The 19,679-nt window shown below is 50.4% G+C and overlaps 1 protein-coding gene across 1 annotated transcript in view; it reads left to right on the plus strand.

The window, feature by feature from the left end:
- Nucleotides 1–18,683, plus strand: part of LOC147025887 (uncharacterized) — a 138,188-nt gene extending 119,505 nt beyond the window's left edge. The window contains exon 16 of the mRNA XM_085883612.1: nt 14,386–18,683. Coding sequence (XP_085739738.1) covers nt 14,386–14,814 — 429 coding nt within the window. The 3' untranslated portion in view covers nt 14,815–18,683. The remainder of the gene's footprint in view (nt 1–14,385) is intronic.
- The last annotated feature ends 996 nt before the right edge of the window (nt 18,684–19,679 follow it).

The following is a 19,679-nucleotide window of genomic DNA, read 5'->3' on the forward strand; positions in this document are numbered from 1 at the left end:
GAAGTTACGGGGGGATAAAAGGACGGTGTTCGTCAGTCAGAAAGAGTCACCAGAGAGTCGCAAACAAGAACGGGTCGGAGAGTCAAGAAGAGGAGAGTCGGAAGCAGAGGGTCAAGACTTCGCGGGCGGTGGAGCTGCTCGTCGTGTGCGTTGGAGTCGGAACGGAGGGGACGGAGCTGTGGAAAGGCGGCGACACCAGACGAGGGGGTGCTCGCGTCGTGCAGGAAGCTGCACCCGAGGGAGGCCGACAGCGCGACCTGGCCGAGGTGGAGACGCTCGTCGCATATAATAAAGATCCTCGATACCCCGAGCATCAGCAACCCCCTCCTGTTTCCCCCCGCGCTGAGATAGTGCGACCAAGGGGGCCCCGTTCCCACCCCCCTGCCAGGCACTGTCCACGAGGCCCGCGGGTTGCGGGGCCATCGCCGCTCCGCGTCTCATCACCAGGCGGGTAGGCCCGACCCGGTCTCGGCCCCAGGCCTACCTCATTCTTGGGGGATTTCTTTTCCTTGGTTTTGGGTATGTGTTGTCGGCGCCGTCTGTGAAGTAGAATTGTATAAGTGTTGCCGTGTGCTCGGTAGTCGGTATTAGTTCTGCACTGTGTTTTCACTTTTATGTTTGCTTTTTGTGTAAATGGAATTGTGTTTTCTTTTTTTTGTGTGCATTTGGTGGAATTGTATTTGTGTGCTTTCCGTTCGTCGCGAATAAATGTGCTTTATTGTTGAACTGTTCTCCCGCTTCGCTTCGTCTTTTCCTCCATTGAACCCTCATCTTGCTTCACGTAAAGGGTTGGTAGTGGGCTGAGTACGCCCGATAATTAATCGAACCGTCGAGGTCGACGATAACACCGCTCGGTTATTCTGATAGTACGGAACGGGTCGCTATGGCCCGTGTCCGAAGTCGACCTGCGGCGAGGTGCGATCGCCCGGTCTACCCTCCGCGTGGGTACTTAGGTAGTTCGAATTCTGGCGAGCAACCCTATCCCACGCGGGGGCTGATTGGCTCGATCGCGGTGAGACCGAAAGGTCCACCCGTGACTGGTTCCCGGCGTTAGTCCGAGAGGGTCACGACTGGATTGTCCGTCCGGTGGGCGACGTGCCGCGATTCGAGTTACGTGGCCGTCGCACGCCGGCGGGCGCGAAGACCGCAACACTGGTGTCAGGTCGTGCGATACAAATTCATCGCCCTCCTCGCGGCACTGGTATCGGAGAACAGGAAAACGGGCTCTCCTGTCTCCGGCTAAATTTACGGGAATCGGTCCAGGGGTGAGAGAAGCGACCCCCGATTCCCTCCAAATTACGAGCGAGCAAATTAACCCTTCACGAGAAGCAAGATGGCGTCTCAAGGCGAGCGGGAGCCGGGGGTATTAGAAATGTATATGTGTAGTAATGTAGAATCCATGGTCCAGGATGGAATCCCCGAGCAGGAAATGTTGATTGTGCAGGAACACGGACTCGCCCAACTGAACCCAGGACCCGAGGTGGGTGCGGCGGCGGCCGCGGTGTATGACACCTCCCCCCCCCCTCTCCACCAAGACCCTTCCCCAACCCCTGCCGAAACGGCTCACTTGAGTGCATCCAACATGGCCCAGCTATGCGCCATGCTGGCGGCAATGAACAAACAAATGAATGAAGTGAAAACGACGATGGATACAAATACAAATGAAATGAAAAACGAAATGAAAGGCATGAACAAACAAATGAACGAAAAGATGGATACAAATACAAATGAAGTGAAAACGACGATGGATGCGAATACACAGCAAATGAAGGAAGAAATGAAAAAGCTGCGGGGTGAGACGCAGAACATGGGCCGAAGCCTGCAGGCGGGCATGAAGGCCGTGACCGGGGAGATAAAAATGGCGACTCCACGTGTGGGAGCAAACGAGCTGGGTGGGGGTGCAACGGCTGACAGGCCCGCGGTGGAGGCGGGTGAAAAAATAATTCGTGGAACGTGTTGGGCGAGGGTCGTGACGATGACCGAAAGGGAAAAATTAAATGGGGAGACCAAAACGTGTGAGACGAGACACGAGGTGACGACAACAGAAATAATAGTTGAGACAAGGGAGGTAAAGGGTGAAGAGTTGGCAGAGACACGGGAGATGGGAACGATAGAGGAGAGACAACACGATGAAGACAAGGTAAGTGACGCACACACACACACGGGGGTAGTGGAGGATAATGGGGGTGAGCTGGTGGACTGGGTGGAGACCCAGTGCGAGCACCTGGATGGCCTCCTCCAGGAACGAGGGGAGGGAGTATGCCCCCTTGAGGCAAGTCACGACCAGGTGAGTTCGGTCGTGTTTTGCGAGGTTGAGGGGAGGAGTGCTGTGGACGGGTGCACGGAGAGCTTGGGGGGTATAGAGGCCCCGGAGACCCTTGTGGGGACACAAATCCCCAGTGTGGTTGTCCCTGTGTGTGTGGTGCAAGGTGTGAGTGCGGCACCGTGTGTGGAAGCGACCCCGTGTGTGAGTGGTGTGGTGGCGATGGTGCCAGAGTGCGTGCTTCCCAGCACGCCGGGTGTGGATGGGGCACCGTGTGTGAGTGAGGCCGTGTGTGTGAGTGAAACGGCCAGTATGAGTGAGGCACCACGTGTGAGTGGTGTGGTGGCGATGGTGCCGGAGTACGTGCTTCCCAGCACGCCGTGTGTGGATGAGGCACGGAGTGTGAGTGAGGCACCGCGGGTGAGTGCCCCCGCGTGTATGAGTGAGGGACGTTGTGTGGAAGAGACCGCGTGTGTGAGTGTCGCCGTGTGTATGAGTGAGGTACCGCGGGTGAGTGCCCCCGCGTGTATGAGTGAGGCACGGTGTGTGGATGAGGCACAGCGGTTGAGTGCCCTCGCGTGCGTGGGTAAGGCACCGCGGGTGAGTGCCCCCGCGCGAGTGAATGGAGCACCACGTGTGAGTAGTATGGTTTGTGTGAGTAGTGAGGCACGCGTGAGTGAACGGCCGTGTGCAAGGTCGCTGTGTGCCAGGGAGACCGTGTGTGTGAGAGAGCGGTATGAGAGGGAGATGTCGGTTGGCATGCGGGAGCACGCAGCCGCGTCTCCCCGTGTGAATGTGATGGTGTGGACTGTGTGCGTCGTGACACGCAGGTATGCGTGTGTGGAATGGCGACGACGGCGACATGGGAGGAACGAAAGCCGAGTAGCGGCTGTGGTTGTTTCGAGGACCGTGCCGGGTTCACCCAGCAGTGAGCACGAGGTTCGTGCTGTGCAACGCACGAGACCACCACGTGCTCGCTTGCGAGAGTGAAGTCCCGGTCCGGAAACGCACGCGGTGGATTTGCCGATCCCGCGGACGGACAAAGTTTAGGCAGGTAAACGGATTTGGACCGGACGGGTTCTCCACGCGATCGTGCGTGTTAAGCTCCAACGGGCAAAGCACATGTGTTCGCGTGGGGAACCCCTCGAGACGTGGGGCTTGTGTTTTTTTTTATATGCGCACGGTGACGTCATGGCTGCACGTGGGGTTGGAATCCGGCAGGAGGGGTATCTCTGCCGGATGGTCCCGTCCAAGGAGGGACGAGGAACACGTGCAGCTGCATGACGTCACGGGCAGTTGCAAGGTGCAAAGAGCGCGAGTTGCCGCGCAGGTGCTGCGCATGGAAAAAAAAAAAGGAAAGCCAAGCCTCACTTTCGGGTGCAAAGGATTCCTGGGCAAGGGGTGAAAGACCCCCTTACCCTGGGCACAGGATGGAAACTAGTTAGGGGGAAGGGTTAGCTTAGCTAGACCGGCTCCATGGGGCAGGGGTAAGTCCTCATGGGGCCCGTGGAATGGATTAGGTAGAGGGATTTAGTGAGATTTAGGTTGGGAAATAAAATGATTTATTGGAGACAGTGACAGACTGAGGATGTGTAGAGGGGACGTAGCTTAGCTACGTAGAGTTAAATGGAACGTGCTGTAGTTTAAGGGACGACGTGGGAGCACGAGTTAGTTAGGGGATGTAGTTAGGAGGATGGCAGAGTTCAGTGGTGTGTGTGTTGAAGAGTTGGTGAGTGAAGTGGAAGCATGTGCTTGGTGAGTGAGTGAGGCCAGCGGGTCTGTGTGTGTGTGGAGCGAATGGGGAATGCATGGTGCGATGAGTGATTGGGGGGAGGAGTGACTCCCGCCCAAGGGACCCCGGGGTCAGTGTAAAGTGAGTTAGCTGGGTTAGTCAAATTGAAAAATGGAGGTCGTTTTGTTGTTGGTGGGAAAGTAGGCTCGAGACCCATTTGGAGGGGTGCAGGAGCCCTGTTGACGGGCTTGGGAGCGTGGCTGCGAAAGGTGAGTATCGCTGAGTGGGTACCCCGGGCACCAGGCTAGTCGGCCGCGGTAGGCCATGGGCCCATGGGGGGCCGGGATAGAGTAGTGGGCACGGGTGCGCCTGCTTGGTGCGGGGGCCCGGGGCGCCATTAGCCGCGTGGGCAGTGTTGTGGGCACGGGTGACCCTCGGAAAGGGGCCCGGGAGGCCGGCCTGCCACGTGTGCGGTTCAGGGGAGGTGCCATGGGGGGCACTCCCCGGTGTTAGGGAGCTGGTAGGCTCGGAGGCAGTGTAGTGCCCGGGGGTGCCATAGCGGGAGATTCGGCAGAGGGTCGTGCCTGCCAAAGGGAGCCACGTGTCCCAGCCAGGAGACCGTGTGAGGGCACGGAGAGAAAATTGGGGGGCGAGGCCCGAAATTGTGAGGACACCAACACAGGCGACGGGAATCTGGGTTGTTAGAACCAATAGTTTAAGCGAGAGGCGCTTGTTGAAAGCCCCGGGGTAGTTTAACTGTTAAATGGTTAGGGTAGATTAGGAGATGTACCCCTCCGCACCATCCATCCCCTCGCTGTCGTTGTGGGCCGCTGGACCCACTTTGGTTATAGATCGCTGAACTCTGGGGAGGCCATTCTGAGGCTTCGGTGGGCCTCGACACAGGACGCTAGCTCTCCCTTGTTCCCCTCTGGGAAGGGAACGTAGGGGTTGGGAGTAGGCTAGGTGACAGGATAGGTTAGCCGAACAAGGACGATAAAGGGGGTTAGGGGACGATTTATAGTGGGGAAGTAAAAATAAAAACAACAAAAAAATAAGTTGGGGCTAAATTGGGGTTTGACAAATTAAGGGAGTGGGTATGTACAGTGACAGGCAAAGGCGATAGGTGGGAGGGAGACAGGTAGGTAGGTCCGAGCCCGCCTTCCAAGTGGCCAGCACCACCGCACTCCCTCCACCAACCTCCACTGAACGGCAAAGGCTGGCCACTTCATCGGCTGGCCGTGTTTTGCTTCAAGGCGGAGGCCGGCCAAGTTCATCGGCAGCTGTGTGCTGCAAGGCCTGTGCCGGCCAGTTCATCTGCTGGCTGTTTTTCTTCGAGGCCTGTGCCGGCCAGTTCATCTGCCGGCTGTGTTTGCCTGCAACGGCCTGGTTCTGCGGGCTGTGTTTGCCTGCTGCCTTTGCCATGCCATGCCCACTGCCCATGTTCACCAGCCCCGTTCAATTTTGCTTTGCCCCCCCCCCCCTGTTCATTGCCATGTGCGCCAGGATCGTAAAAGCAACAGTTTGCAAGCTGCGAGAACTGCCCCGTTGGCAGCTACAACACGGGCCTGCAGTGGCGGCCCGTGCACCGTGTTTGCGTCCATCCATTCATGCATCCATTCGTTGTGCTCATTGCGTGTGCCACTTGAGCTGGCACGGAGACTGCGTTTGTGCAGCCCATGCACCGTTGTGGTTCACTGCGTTCAGTTCAAAAGGGAAGGCCTTGGACTGCGTGTGAGCAGCCAGCCACGTTCCCTGTGACCTGCATTGTTTGAGCCAGAGACTGCATGTGGGCAGCCTGGCTCCCTGCTAACTGCTTTCTTTTGCAGAGTTCAATGATCCTGGGCCATGGTTTAGTGTAAAATTTGTAAGTTAAGGTTAAGATGTACTGTACATATGAGTGCGCCCCCGGCATGTATGTCTTAGCGCCGGCAATTTTATTTAAGTCGTCCGTGTGAGTGAGTTTGTTTAGATAGTTACGCAGCCCTCAGGTTATTTATTTTGGGGACACGAATACCATGAATGTCGCACTCAGGGATCCGTAGGTAAAGTGTACTAGGGGAAAACTACACATGATGGCACACGAAAATTTGACGACTCGGGACGAGTCTGTAAAAAGGGAAGGGGGTAGTGTTGTGGTTACCAGATTCGCAAACCACCATTCAGGTCCCTTAGGTGAGGTATCTCGGTAAGTGCATGTGTAGTTAGGCCCAAACCCGTTGTCTAGTGGGAATACATGTCATTTATACGTGCTGCGACTCTTCAGGATAGCCGTTTTTCTTTTACTATCTTTATTTTGGACCAACCACCATGATCACAACCACAACAACAACCACCAACCACAACGCCGCTTCACCACAACCGCCACGACCTTTACCGTCACAACTCGCCACCATCGCATCACCGTCATCTCGCGCCACTCATGGGCACCGATGCTGGACTCGTGTAGGGCGCACGTTGAACAGCGTGTACAAAATCACGGATTTTCTGCTTCAAAAACGGATCAAAAACGACACACGCCCACTTTTTGCCGTCCAATCGGTGAGCGAGGGGCGATTTGGCCCCGCCTCCAGAACGATCGATATATGCAAATTTGTGGATCAAAAAGCCTTCACGCCCACTTTTTCTCGGGCCAATGGGGAGCGAGGTGAAAGGTCAAAGGGAGGGGGTCAAAGGCGAAGTTACGGGGGGATAAAAAGGACGGTGTTCGTCAGTCAGAAAGAGTCACCAGAGAGTCGCAAACAAGAACGGGTCGGAGAGTCAAGAAGAGGAGAGTCGGAAGCAGAGGGTCAAGACTTCGCGGGCGGTGGAGCTGCTCGTCGTGTGCGTTGGAGTCGGAACGGAGGGGACGGAGCTGTGGAAAGGCGGCGACACCAGACGAGGGGTGCTCGCGTCGTGCAGGAAGCTGCACCCGAGGGAGGCCGACAGCGCGACCTGGCCGAGGTGGAGACGCTCGTCGCATATAATAAAGATCCTCGATACCCCGAGCATCAGCAACCCCCTCCTGTTTCCCCCCGCGCTGAGATAGTGCGACCAAGGGGGCCCCGTTCCCACCCCCCTGCCAGGCACTGTCCACGAGGCCCGCGGGTTGCGGGGCCATCGCCGGCCCGCGGCTCATGACCAGGCGGGGAGGCCCGACCCGGTCTCGGCCCCAGGCCTACCTCATTCTTGGGGGATTTCTTTCCTTGGTTTTGGGTATGTGTTGTCGGCGCCGTCTGTGAAGTAGAATTGTATAAGTGTTGCCGTGTGCTCGGTAGTCGGTATTAGCTCTGCACTGTGTTTTCACTTTTATGTTTGCTTTTTGTGTAAATGGAATTGTGTTTTCTTTTTGTGTGCATTTGGTGGAATTGTATTTGTGTGCTTTCCGTTCTGTCGCGAATAAATGTGCTTTATTGTTGAACTGTTCTCCCGCTTTCGCTCGTCTTTTCCTCCATTGAACCCTCATCTTGCTCACGTAAAGGGCCGGTAGTGGGCTGAGTACGCCCGATAATTAATCGAACCGTCGAGGTCGACGATAACACCGCTCGGTTATTCTGATAGTACGGAACGGGTCGCTTAAGTGGCCCGTGTCCGAAGTCGACCTGCGGCGAGGTGCGATCGCCCGGTCTACCCTCCGCGTGGGTACTTAGGTAGTTCGAATTTGGCGAGCAACCCTATCCCACGCGGGGGCTGATTGGCTCGATCGCGGTGAGACCGAAAGGTCCACCCGTGACTGGTTCCCGGCGTTAGTCCGAGAGGGTCACGACTGGATTGTCCGTCCGGTGGGCGACGTGCCGCGATTCGAGTTACGTGGCCGTCGCACGCCGGCGGGCGCGAAGACCGCAACAATATATACATATTGTTGCGAATTCGCGCCCGCCGGCGTGCGATCGGCCACGTAACTCGAATCGCGGCACGTCGCCCACCGGACGGACAATTCTGTCGTGACCCTCTCAGACCTACGCCGGGAACTAGTCACGGGTGGGCCTTTCGGCCTCACCACGATCGTGCCAATCGGCCCTCCGTGTGGGATAGGGTTGTTCGCCAAATTCGACCTACCTAAGTACCCACACGGAGGGTAGACCGGGCGATCGCCGCAGGTCGACTCCGGACACGGGCCACTTAAGCGACCCGTTCCGTACTATCGGGATAACCGAGCGGTGTTATCGTCGACCTCGACGGTTCCGATTAACTAGCTATCGGGCGTATTAAGCCCACTACCAACCCTTTACGTGAAGCAAGATGGAGATTCAATTAAAGAAAAGACGAAGCGAAACGGGAAAACAGTTCAACATAATTCACATTTATTCCGCGTCACACGGAGAGCACACATATAGAATTACAACAATTATGCACCAAAAGCAGATGTAACAAAAGAAACACAACAATGCAGATCTACTACCGACTATGCGAGCACACGGCAACACTTACACAGTTTTACTTTACAGACGGCGCCGACAACACATTTACTCAAAAGCAAAAGAAAAGGGCCACCCTCAAAGACAAGGGGGCAGACGGGGCCTGTGGGCTGCGAGACCAGGTGGATCCTACCCGTGTCTTGTGATGAGCCGCAAATGTGGCGGCGGTGCCCTGACTCTGCGCTCCTTTGCGGGTTTCGTTGGCACTGCTTGGAGTGGGGTGGGAACGGGGCCCCCTTTTCGCACTATCTCAGCGCAGGGGGGGGAAGGGGGGAATTGTTGATGCTCTGGGGAAAGAGGATGGCTGGCTTGCTTGGGTCCCGCGACGAGCGAATCCGCTGCGACCTCGTCGCCGACCGCCGTCTTCCTTGCCTCGGACCCGAGGTATCCGGTCCCCTCCGCAATTCTCCTCAGCCGACTGCAGCAAATCACCTCAACCGCGCTCCAGGCTTCCCCTCTCTGCAGCTCCCCGACAGACTCCGAACCCCGACAGACTGCCACTCTCCAGACCCGATTTGACTCACGGCTCTACAAACTGCTCCTCTCCAGACCCGACTTGACTGCCTCGACCTTTTCTCCAACTCTGACTGCCTCAAACTCTTCTCCAACTCAAAACTGACTAAATTCACCCCACGCTCGGCGCTTTATAGTCCGGCTGGAGAACCCATATGCAAATTTCTGGATCAGAACGAGCTCAGGGGTGGAGCCATGCTCGCCCATTGGACGGAGAAAAAGGGGCGTGAGTCTCCCCTGATCCTCGAATTTGCATATATCGATTCTACTCCGACGCGCCTGGAGGCGGGGCCAAACCGCCCTGCGCTTGCTGATTGGACGGATCAGAAGTGGGCGTGTATCATTCCTGATCCGAATTCTCCTCGGAAAGGCCGCTATTTGCACCCGCGGCTCGGTGCGCGTCCCGCACGAGGCCAGGACAGCCTGACGCTCGGTGCCCACAAGCGGTGCGGGAATGGCCGCAGAAGGAGAGGCGAAGGTGGTGGAGGGTTTAAAGTGCTGGTCCATGGCCAATGCGACGTTTGGAATGGCGGTGATGCGATGTTTGCGGGAGCGAGTTGTGAAGGTAAAGGTCGTGGCTGTTGGCGTTGTTGTTGTTGTTGTGAAGCGGGGTTGCGGTTGGTGGTTGTGTGATGGCGGTTGAGATGTGGTTGGTTCAAAATAAAGATAGAACAGAAAAACGGCTATCTTAAAGGGTCGCAGCCCGAATGAATCACATTTATTCCCTCTAAACAATGGGTTTGGGCTAACTACACATGTACTTACAGAGATATCTCACCTACGGGACCTGAATGGTGGTTTACGAATTTCCTCAACCGCAACAATATATATATATATATATATATATATATATATATATATATATATATATATATATATATATATATATATATATATATATATTGTTACGTTTGAGGGGGGGTATGCATTCAAAGGATAATTAGGATGTTTAATTAGGTATGCCATGCTGTTCGAGTTTACCAGGATCTTGATGTAATAAGTAGCAATTCAGTGGTGATAAGTTGTCTAGTAAATGTTCATTTCTTCAAGGGGGAAATGATAATTGTCACGTAATTAGATAGGGACACGGGATAGGGTAAGTGTGTCTGCGTAAACCCCTTTTGGTATTCTCTGGAGACTGGCCATGACGTCACAGGACAGTGCAGCGGATGGCTCCGCCCCGTGATCACGATTGGCGGAAGGCGATGGCGGTGGGCCAATAAACGGCTCGATTGGAAGTGACGAGGACCAAGGATAAAAAGGTTCTGTTCGGGGTCGAAAAGGAAGAGGAAGAAGATCACAACCAAAAAGATCGTGTTTTTTTTGGTGTAGAGGCTGTTGCGCGGAGAGCGTCCTTGTTGTTGTGCTGATTCGATCGTGTTCTTCATCGTGTCTTGGAGCCTTGCTGAGCCTCGTGCCTCACCTTGGTTGGCTCTGGGGTTCTGCTGACTCGGAGTACGGGGTCGAACGGCGGGCGGACCTGCCTCCCTCTCCTGCTCGCAACTTGGCGCCAGAACTGGTTCCCTGGCGGCTGTGAGCGGACTTGGGCCAAGACCAGGAGGTCGACAGCACCACGGTTTCTCCTGCCCCCCTGACGAGAGCAAGGCCAGCTCGTCCGACGCCGATCCAGGGACACTTGCGTCCACACCACGGTCCAGCCTGACCACCAGAAATAGCTACGTGTGTGTGTGTGTGTGTGTGTGTGTGTGTGTGTGTGTGTGTGTGTGTGTGTGTGTGTGTGTGTGTGTGTGTGTGTGCTTGGCGCCTTAGAGGTTTGAGATCTGTATATTCATTGGAATTGTCTGTGTTTTTCCCCACGCCCGATCCCACACCATCCCGTCGAATCGCCCCGGATCCCTTTTCTTTCCGAGTCTTGTTATTTCTGGTTAATAGTAAAAACAAATAAACATCATCAACTCAGTGAAAAGTGACTCGTGCCACCTTCCTCGTCCCGTTTGCGGTAGAGCGATTAGAACCGCCATGTTTGGGTTATAAATAAATAAACCGCCTCCATCGTTTCGGCTCATTCTACGTTGGTGGGACTGTTCAAGTCCCGTGGACGTCACAATATATATTGTTGCGGATTCGCGCCCGCCGGCGTGCGAACGGCCACGTAACTTGAATCGTGGCACATCGCCCACCGGACGGACAATCCCGTCGTGACCCTCTCGGACCAACGCCGGGAACCAGTCACGGGTGGGCCTTTCGGCCTCACCACGATCGTGCCAATCGGCCCCCCGCGTGGGATAGGGTTGTTCGCCAAATTCGACCTACCTAAGTACCCACACGGAGGGTAGACCGGGCGATCGCACCTCGCCGCAGGTCGACTTCGGACACGGGCCACTTTAAGCGACCCGTTCCATACTATCGGGATAACCGAGCGGTGTTATCGTCAACCTCGACGGTAACGATTAATTATTGGGCGTATTTAGCCCACGACCAACCCTTTACGTGAAGTAAGATGGAGATTCAATTAAAGAAAAGACGAAGCGAAACGGGAAAAACAGTTCAACATAAAGCACATTTATTCCACGGCAAACGGAAAGCACACGTATACAATTACAACAATTATGCACCAAAAGCAAATGTAAAAGTAACACGACAATTCTGCACAAAAAGCAAATGCAACAAAAAGAGACACAATGCAGATCTACTACCGACTACGCGAGCACACGGCAACACTTACACAGTTTTACTTCACAGACGGCGCCGACAACACATATACTCCAAAGCAAAAGAAAAAGGGGCCACCCTCAACGATAAGGGGGCAGACGGGCCTGGGGCCGAGACCGCGTCGAGCCTACCCGTCTGGTGATGAGCCGCAAAATGGCGGCGGCGCCCCGACTCCGCGGGCCTCGCTGGCACTGCCTGGAATGGGGTGGGAACGGGGCCCCCTTCTCACACTATCTCAGCGCGGGGGGAAACAGGGGGGCGGTTGTTGATGCTCGGGGGGGGAAGAGGATATCTGGCTTACTTGGGTCCCGCGACGAGCGACTCCACTGCGACCTCGACCGCGTTCCCGGCCTCCCCTCTCCGCAGCTCCCCGACTCTGACACGAGCGCAGACCTCCACAAAGCTCCTTGGCTTCTCCAGACTCTCCGGACCCCGACAGACACTCTCTCGACTGATTTCGCCGCCGCCACAGCTCTCCAACTCTTCCACTCGGAAACTGAAAACTCGACCCAATTCGCTCCGCGCTCGGCGCTCCATAGTGCGACAGGAGAAACCATATGCAGATTTTTGGATCAGGATCGGCTCGGGGGCGGAGCCACGCTCGCCCATTGGACAGACGAAAAGTGGGCGTGAATCAATCCCGATCCTCGAATCTGCATATATCGATTATCCTCCGACACGCCTGGAGGCGGGGCCAAATCGCCCCACGCTCGCTGATAGGACGGAACAGAAGTGGGCGTGAATCATTCTTGATCCGATTTCTCGGAAAGGCCGCTTTTTGCACCCGCTGCTCGGTGCGCGCCCTGTACGAGTTCAGGATCGGTGCCCACAATCGGCGCGGGAATGGCGGTGATGCGATGGTTGCGAGAGTGAGTTGTGACGGTAAAGGTCGTGGCTGTTGGCGTTGTTGTTGTTGTGTGAAGCGGCGTTGCGGTTGGTGGTTGTTGTGTGAGCGGTTGTGGAGAAGGTGGATGTTGTGAAGGCGGTTCTGGAGAAGGTGGCTGTGGTTGTCGAGATGCGGTTGGTGGTGGTTGTGGTGGTAGTAATGGCGGTTGGTCCAAAATAAAGGTCCAAAATAAAAGAAAAACGGCTATCTAAAAGGGTCGCAGCCCGAATGAATTACATTTATTCCCTCTAAACAACGGGTTTGGGCTAACTACACATATACTTACAGAGATATCTCACCTACGGGACCTGAATGGTGGTTTGCGAATTTCGTCAACCACAACAATATACATACATACATACATACATACATACATACATACATACATACATACATACATACATACATACATACACATTTTAAATTTCAACTTGATTGATCTAAAAGTCATTTTTCATCCGATTGACTTGAAATTTTAACAGGTTTTTCATCTGGTCACTGAATACAACCACCTATTATTTTTGAGGTCAGCATCAGCCAAAAAGTCAACAAAGGCCAAAGTTCAACAACTCAGCTGAGATTTCTAAAATCCTTAATTTTCATCCGATTGACTTGAAATTTGAAGAGGATCTATATTTCAGGTTGCTGAATTTAACCAATCAATTATTTTTGAGATCAACGTTGACCAAAAGGTCAGCAACGAAGGTGGTGTTTCTAAAATCCTCAATTTTCATCCGATTGACTTGAAATTTGAAGAGGATTTATATTTCAGGTCAATGAATTCAACCACCAATCATTTTGGAGGTTCACGTAGGCCAAAAGGTCAACATCGGCCGAATTTCTAAAATTGTCAATTTTCATCCGATTCACTTGAAATTTAAAGATGAGTTGCATATTTGGTCATTAAATTCAACCACCAATTATTTTTGAGGTCAAATTTGTCTTACAGATTTTGCAAGTGTGGTGCTCTGCACAACATCATCTTCTTGTTCTGTCTGTTTGTTTGTCTGTCTGTCAGTCACCTACAGGTCACAATTCTAAACCGATGTGATGTATCCATGGCAACTTTTTTGTGTGGGGAGGGCGGAGGGAGATGGATCCTGCAAATATTGTGCGAAGCACGATGTAATGTATCTTGTTTGTCTGTCTGTCCCTTTGTGAATAGAATATCTGAAAAAGTTGTGCATGGATTCAGACGAAATTTGATGGACAGCTTAAGTGTGTGACATTGATGAAGTTATTAGATTTTGGTGAATATCCGGATCCAGATTCAGATACTATAAATTTTTTCAGTGATTCTTCACCATTGAGAGATAGGTCCAAAAACAATCATTGGTACAATATCTCAAAAAGTTATTGACGGTCAGGGCAACACCGTGTGGACATGTTGGGTGTGTGACGAAAAATTGTTTCAATTTTGTTGACTATCTGAAACCAGATATGAGAATTTTTTAATTCTTCACCATTGAGAGAGATAGGGCCAAAAGTGATTTATAGCATGATATTTCAAAAAGTTGTGGATGAGTCATCACAAAACTAGGTGAACGAGTTGGTTTGGTGACGATAACAAGCCGATTCGATTTTGGTTGAAGTCCGAATCCAGATCCGGCCTACTAGTGGGATACAAAACGTAAACCGTTCAGCCTGGCAGAGGTATTCGCTCTATTGAGTACCGTTCTGGTTTTATTAATGAAAGCCAATGTCGTTCTACATCAGCAGACAGGAGCAAAAGCAAAAGAGAGATAGGATCGGGATAAGGGTTGATATGGGGTGAGAATGAATCAAAGTCTGTCAGTTGTTTGGCTTATAGTTCGATTTGTTATTTCTGAAATTTTTTGCTTGGTTTGAGAAAATATATGTTGTTCCTTTTCCATACTGTTGGCATTTCACTTTCCTAATATGTGTTTGCAATTCACCCCACCAGCTCATTGAAGCCAATGGATTTCTGTCCAGGACCTGGTACCACGCACCTGTTGCTGTACCCAACTCCTTTCCACAGCCATCTTACACCGTGTCTCACCACCAACGCCATCATCAACACCAGTACAACCATCAAAGCCCCTCTGTACTGCAACCTCCCACCTACACCTACCCCTACCCCAACTGTTTCCTCCCACGGCCCAGCACCGCTTGTCACTTGGCCTCTGCTTACCCGGCATACAGGTCTGGGCTTGGGCTAAGTCCTTCAACGGCCCACTACCTGCCTTCCCCCAGCCCCTTTGTATCGTATACCGGAGCCCCTCTCTTAACAAACCGTTGCCAAACCTTCCTGGCTCCTTCCCAAGCCACTTCAGCCATTTTTGCCGGGTTTCAAGTTAGCCAGGCAACTCCAGGGCACTTTCTCATTCTGTAGCAGTGAAAGTGTACACGTGCATGGAAAGGGCTCACGAGCTCAACACTTGTTCGTTCTCATTGCTGCTTACTCAGCATCTTTATATCCTCGATCCCGCAAAATCACGTGTGGCCGAGAATCTCGCGCCTCCCAGGGCACAATTTCGCATTGCGTCCAGTGCGGGTTTTCTTTCGTCGATTCCAAACATTGGCCGTGTAGCAGAACCACATAATGCTCGGCCTCAAGAATTGTTCTCAATAATGCTGTTTACACGCATCACGCTCATATTCGGTCACTGGAAGAACCTCGGTACCACAAACTGTTCCCATTATACGACACCGTGCCACTCGACAAATTATTTTCCTGTTTTTACATCTTTCCTTTTGCGGAATTTCTCTTTTCAAGTATTCTCTCGCTCGAACAGCATTTATCACTGCTTATTTGGGAATGTGTAAGTATGTAGTTTATATGAGGTGGCATTTGGGCATTCAATCATTTCCGTTTAACAGGCGTTGCATTTTGTTCCGGGAACCTTAACTCCAGTTTTTGCAATAGCAGTGTTAGCTAAATCCTGTAGGCCTTAATTACGCCATTGTTGTATTCCAAATGTTAGTGGCATTAAGACGATCCGACGTCGTAAAGGAAGCTTGATGTCGTGGTGAGCACGTCGGGATCGTGCACACGTCGCTGTGCTGTGCTTGCACTCCCTTAAGGACTGAAAGGGTTCTGTGGGCGCCGATGGAGCTTTGCCGTGGAAAGGAGCGCAAAATGTGAATGCGACGCGGACCGGTGATCCGACGTCTCATGGAATATTTGAAGTCGATCATGTGTGTTTTTAATGAATTTTTTTTTTTAAAAGAACTTTTACCGTCGTGCCTTAATCGCACTGTTTGGTCGTGTGCGTTTCACGTCAGAGTTCATTTAACTATGTGGGATGCACAGAGCTTGGTCGTTTTTGAAAGCAGCGGTTTTTATTTGTTATTTTGAGATTTCATTGTTCGGATTGGCCTTTTTGAGCAGTTTTCAAAATGAAACGTGATGAACAGTAATTGTGGAGATACTTGTTAAAATCAAATCTGTTGGTTTCTCGTTAGGACAGGTGTGCTCCCACATCCATGGGAGATCGGATCTGCTGATGTAATCGTTCTTTCGGATTTATCAAATTGTTAACCTTTTCGCAACTTGACATTAAAAAGCCCTTTATACACTTCCACCAGCGATTGGTGGAAGACACAAACGAACCGAGCGGCATGAAGTATCACACAAATGAACCGTAATACATGTGTATCGCACTACGGCACTCTGGCCACTGCTAACCCTCGTTCTTGGTTACGTCTTGTAAAGAATCGTAATGCAGAGTTGTTCCGGTTTAACCACGGGAGCACCAAAGACGGAGCATTCTGTTAGATCTCAAGCATCATCACAAATATGTTGACAATTATGAATACATCGAGCCATGAAAACGACATTTACTCTGCACTGAATACGGTGTTTTTTGACGAACACCTTAAAATTATTTGTAGAGCACATGAATGTGTTAGAAACAGTTTGAATCCTCTTCCTTGTCGGCTGCACAGAGCAGTTCTCTGTTACATTGACGAGCTCGGATGAGAAGGCTACGGCTGGCCGTGACATCACTATTGGACAGGCTCGAATGACTCGTATTTGCATGAAGGCCTCAGAGTTGACAGGGAACAGTGGTGATGACATCAAACAAGCCCGAAACCTATGAGCTGATTCCTTATGCATGAAGCGAGGGGTCTGAATCGGATTTTTCGCCATTGGTTTCGCCGGTCGATTGGAACGTGTACAGAGTAGAGAGAAAGAGAGAGGGCGAGGGGGGGAGAGAGAGAGAGAGGAGAGAGAGTTCCATACCGGAGTCTTGCTGAAAGAGTTGTACGTGTAATGGTGTTTGGGGAAACTCCAGCTTTGAACATTCCAGCATTGGCAGGAAGAAGCGTATGCGCTCGATGACAGCTGAGTAAGCTCTGGATGAAACCTCGACACGACGTTGCGTCGTGTTGAGTCGAATGCTTGTTTTGAGTGAAAGCCTTGTTATATTCTTCTTCTTTTGTTAATTTGTTTTGTTTTTGGTTGCTGTAGCTTTAGATTTATTGGATGGTAGCTATGAGCACACCGCATTTTCTTTCAAAATCATCGTCTCTCTAATTTTATTTTAGCTTTTTTCAAATTAATTTTGTTTTCAGATTTCGTGATCGTTTTATTATCCAGCGTCTTAGCTCTGTATTACCGGATTATTTCTGTTTTTAAACAGCGCATAGTCAGAAACCACACGGCGCGCACTTTGGTCCATCCACGTCCGTGCCCGAGCGTAAGGTGCTTCTATCAGATGCGGCATCGTGTTCCTGCGGTCCTCCCACCTGGGTAGTTGGGCAATGCTCTCAAGGAGCCGCATCGGTGTTGTGCCGTTTCAGGCCATGTTTGGTTTTGCATTTTCACTATAATCGATGTCCTGGTGATTTTATTTTTTTTTCTAAACGTTTGTAACAGTATTCGTATTGTAACGACGGGCCCGCGTCCATCCGATCGTGCAGCTCGTGCCGTCTATCACTCACTTTGTCTCTCTTTTAGCTCCAAACACTGGCTGTTTTATTTCTGCACACCTGTACGCTTTCTTAATGAGGTGGCATAGCTGCTTTGTCTTATAGAATTACAGTAATTATTATTATTATTATTATTCCACTACGGAGTGTTTGTGTGTTCTCCGATCATTGTGATTGAAATTATTGTAAGTTGATCTCTCGGTTTACTTTTTTGGCTGTGCTGGTTTTATTATTATTGTTATTATTATTGTTTTTATTTTTTAAAGTGGCAACTTGCAGTTTATCAGGGTAGTTTGCTCGTATTTACTGTCATGTATGTAATCGGTGGCTGTTAGCAAGCATGTGGGCTTGAACCTCCATATTTTAATGATATTATAATTATCCAGAATTACGGTGTTCAAAGCAACTGTAAAAAAACGCTATTTCTGAGCACGTGACTTGGACAGTGGCATTAAATTTGTGGAGTGATGTTTCGTTCTCCTCCCCGACCTCGCCCCAACTAAGGACGGTTCTTGCACAAAACCGACGCCTTTCCTCGGCCCCCTTTCGAAAGGCAAGTTTGTGCTCTGCCTCGAGTGCTTTTTACCTTTTTGTTTTAATTTCGTTTGTTTTCAAAATCAGGCAACAGTCAGAGCACTGTATATTAAACAACTAAGGGTTATCGGCAACTAGCAGCTCTACACATGCTTTACCTGTTATTTGTCATTAACTTGATTACCGAGCTGCTCAAAGCGTTTGACGTTGACATGCACCTGTGTTGTCGAATATTTTTGTCTTTTCTTAAACCAAAAAAAATAAAAAAAAGGAAGAAAATTAACTCGCCTAGCCATAACCGCTCTAGTCCGCTGATGCAATAAAAGTGCATCGTTTTCCGTCTCCTAACCAACCCACCCGCCTTCCCCATCCACCCGCACCGACCACCCATTTCTGTTGACCCTCTACCTATCAAACTCTCGTTCTGGTGGTTACTCCAGCAGTAGTACATACTGTGTAGTGTCACGGTCTAAGCCAAAAATCATTGTCCCTCCTTCATCCCCGACCCCTCTCTGTAGCGTGAGATTCACTGTGCAATATTTTGATTGGGCAACGACTGGGAAAAAGGGGCGTTTCCTTTGTACTTTCACTCTGGGTCTCCTTCAGACCACCCAAGCCTTAGGTGCGTTTTCGCGAGCATGAATGCGGGTTTTAACATTTCAGTATAATTATATATAAATATATTATAGTTTATTTCTCTCCTGCCAATTTTGAGTGGTATAAAATGTCTTGCAGAAAGCTTTATTGTGATTTTTGAAATGGAGTTGTAATAAAGAATTTGCATTGGTTGCAGCACAGAGTTCTATGTTACTTCTGGGTTCAGAGACCGGAGCTGAAGGTAAATTCCGTGTTGGGACAGTCTGTAAAGTCTGCCTCTTGTCCTTTTACCTAATCCATAGTGGGATTTATTCGGTCGGTCTTGTAGAAGATACCATGATATCTTCGATGTCCATTTGCTTTACGTCCTCTCCCATTGCTGGTGCCAGTAATCAAACCTCAAACAGCTGTATTTGAGCATACGTGAAACTATAGGAGAGAAAGCAGATGGGTTGCTGTTAAAAAGTATATTTTGTATTCGAAAGAAGCAAACAAAGGGTCCAGATAGAACACAGACATCTGTGCACACCATTATCCCCACGCTTTTTGAAAAAAAAATGGTGGATATTGTAATCTGCTCTGTCTGTTTGTCTGTCCTTCACACCATCTCAACGGTTGAGCAGAAATTCACAAAACTTGGCAGTTATGATCACCACATGGCAAGAATGTGCAAGAGCGAGGTCAAAATATCATATCCTGAAAAATGCAATTACGGGCAGATTTTAAAACTTTTTTAAATGAAACTTTCTATATGCAATCAACATTGGGGATACATTAAATATGCAAAGATTTTTTAGATTTAACTCCCCGTTCATGTTCTAGGGGGTCAGAGAGAGGGTCACAGAGGTCCAAATTTAAACTCAAAATGTGATGTCGTCATTCCTGGTGGAACTTTCTACCATCCTTCTCCCTGGCTTCCGGTGGGAAGCGGGATTTGCGATGGCGTGCCATCGACTTCGCTTGAGTTCATTCATATATATATATATATATATATATATATATATATATATATATATATATATATATATATATATATATATATATATATATATATATATATATATATATATATATATATATATATATATATATATATATATATATATATATATATATATACACACACACACACACACAGTGATATTGATGTCAATCGGATTTGATGTTTAATTTGTTTGATGGGATGAGGTG

This window comes from Eptatretus burgeri, chromosome 5 (genome assembly GCF_056783735.1).
Source record: "Eptatretus burgeri isolate ZD-2024b chromosome 5, Ebu_testis_v1, whole genome shotgun sequence".
Classification (NCBI taxonomy): domain Eukaryota; kingdom Metazoa; phylum Chordata; class Myxini; order Myxiniformes; family Myxinidae; genus Eptatretus; species Eptatretus burgeri.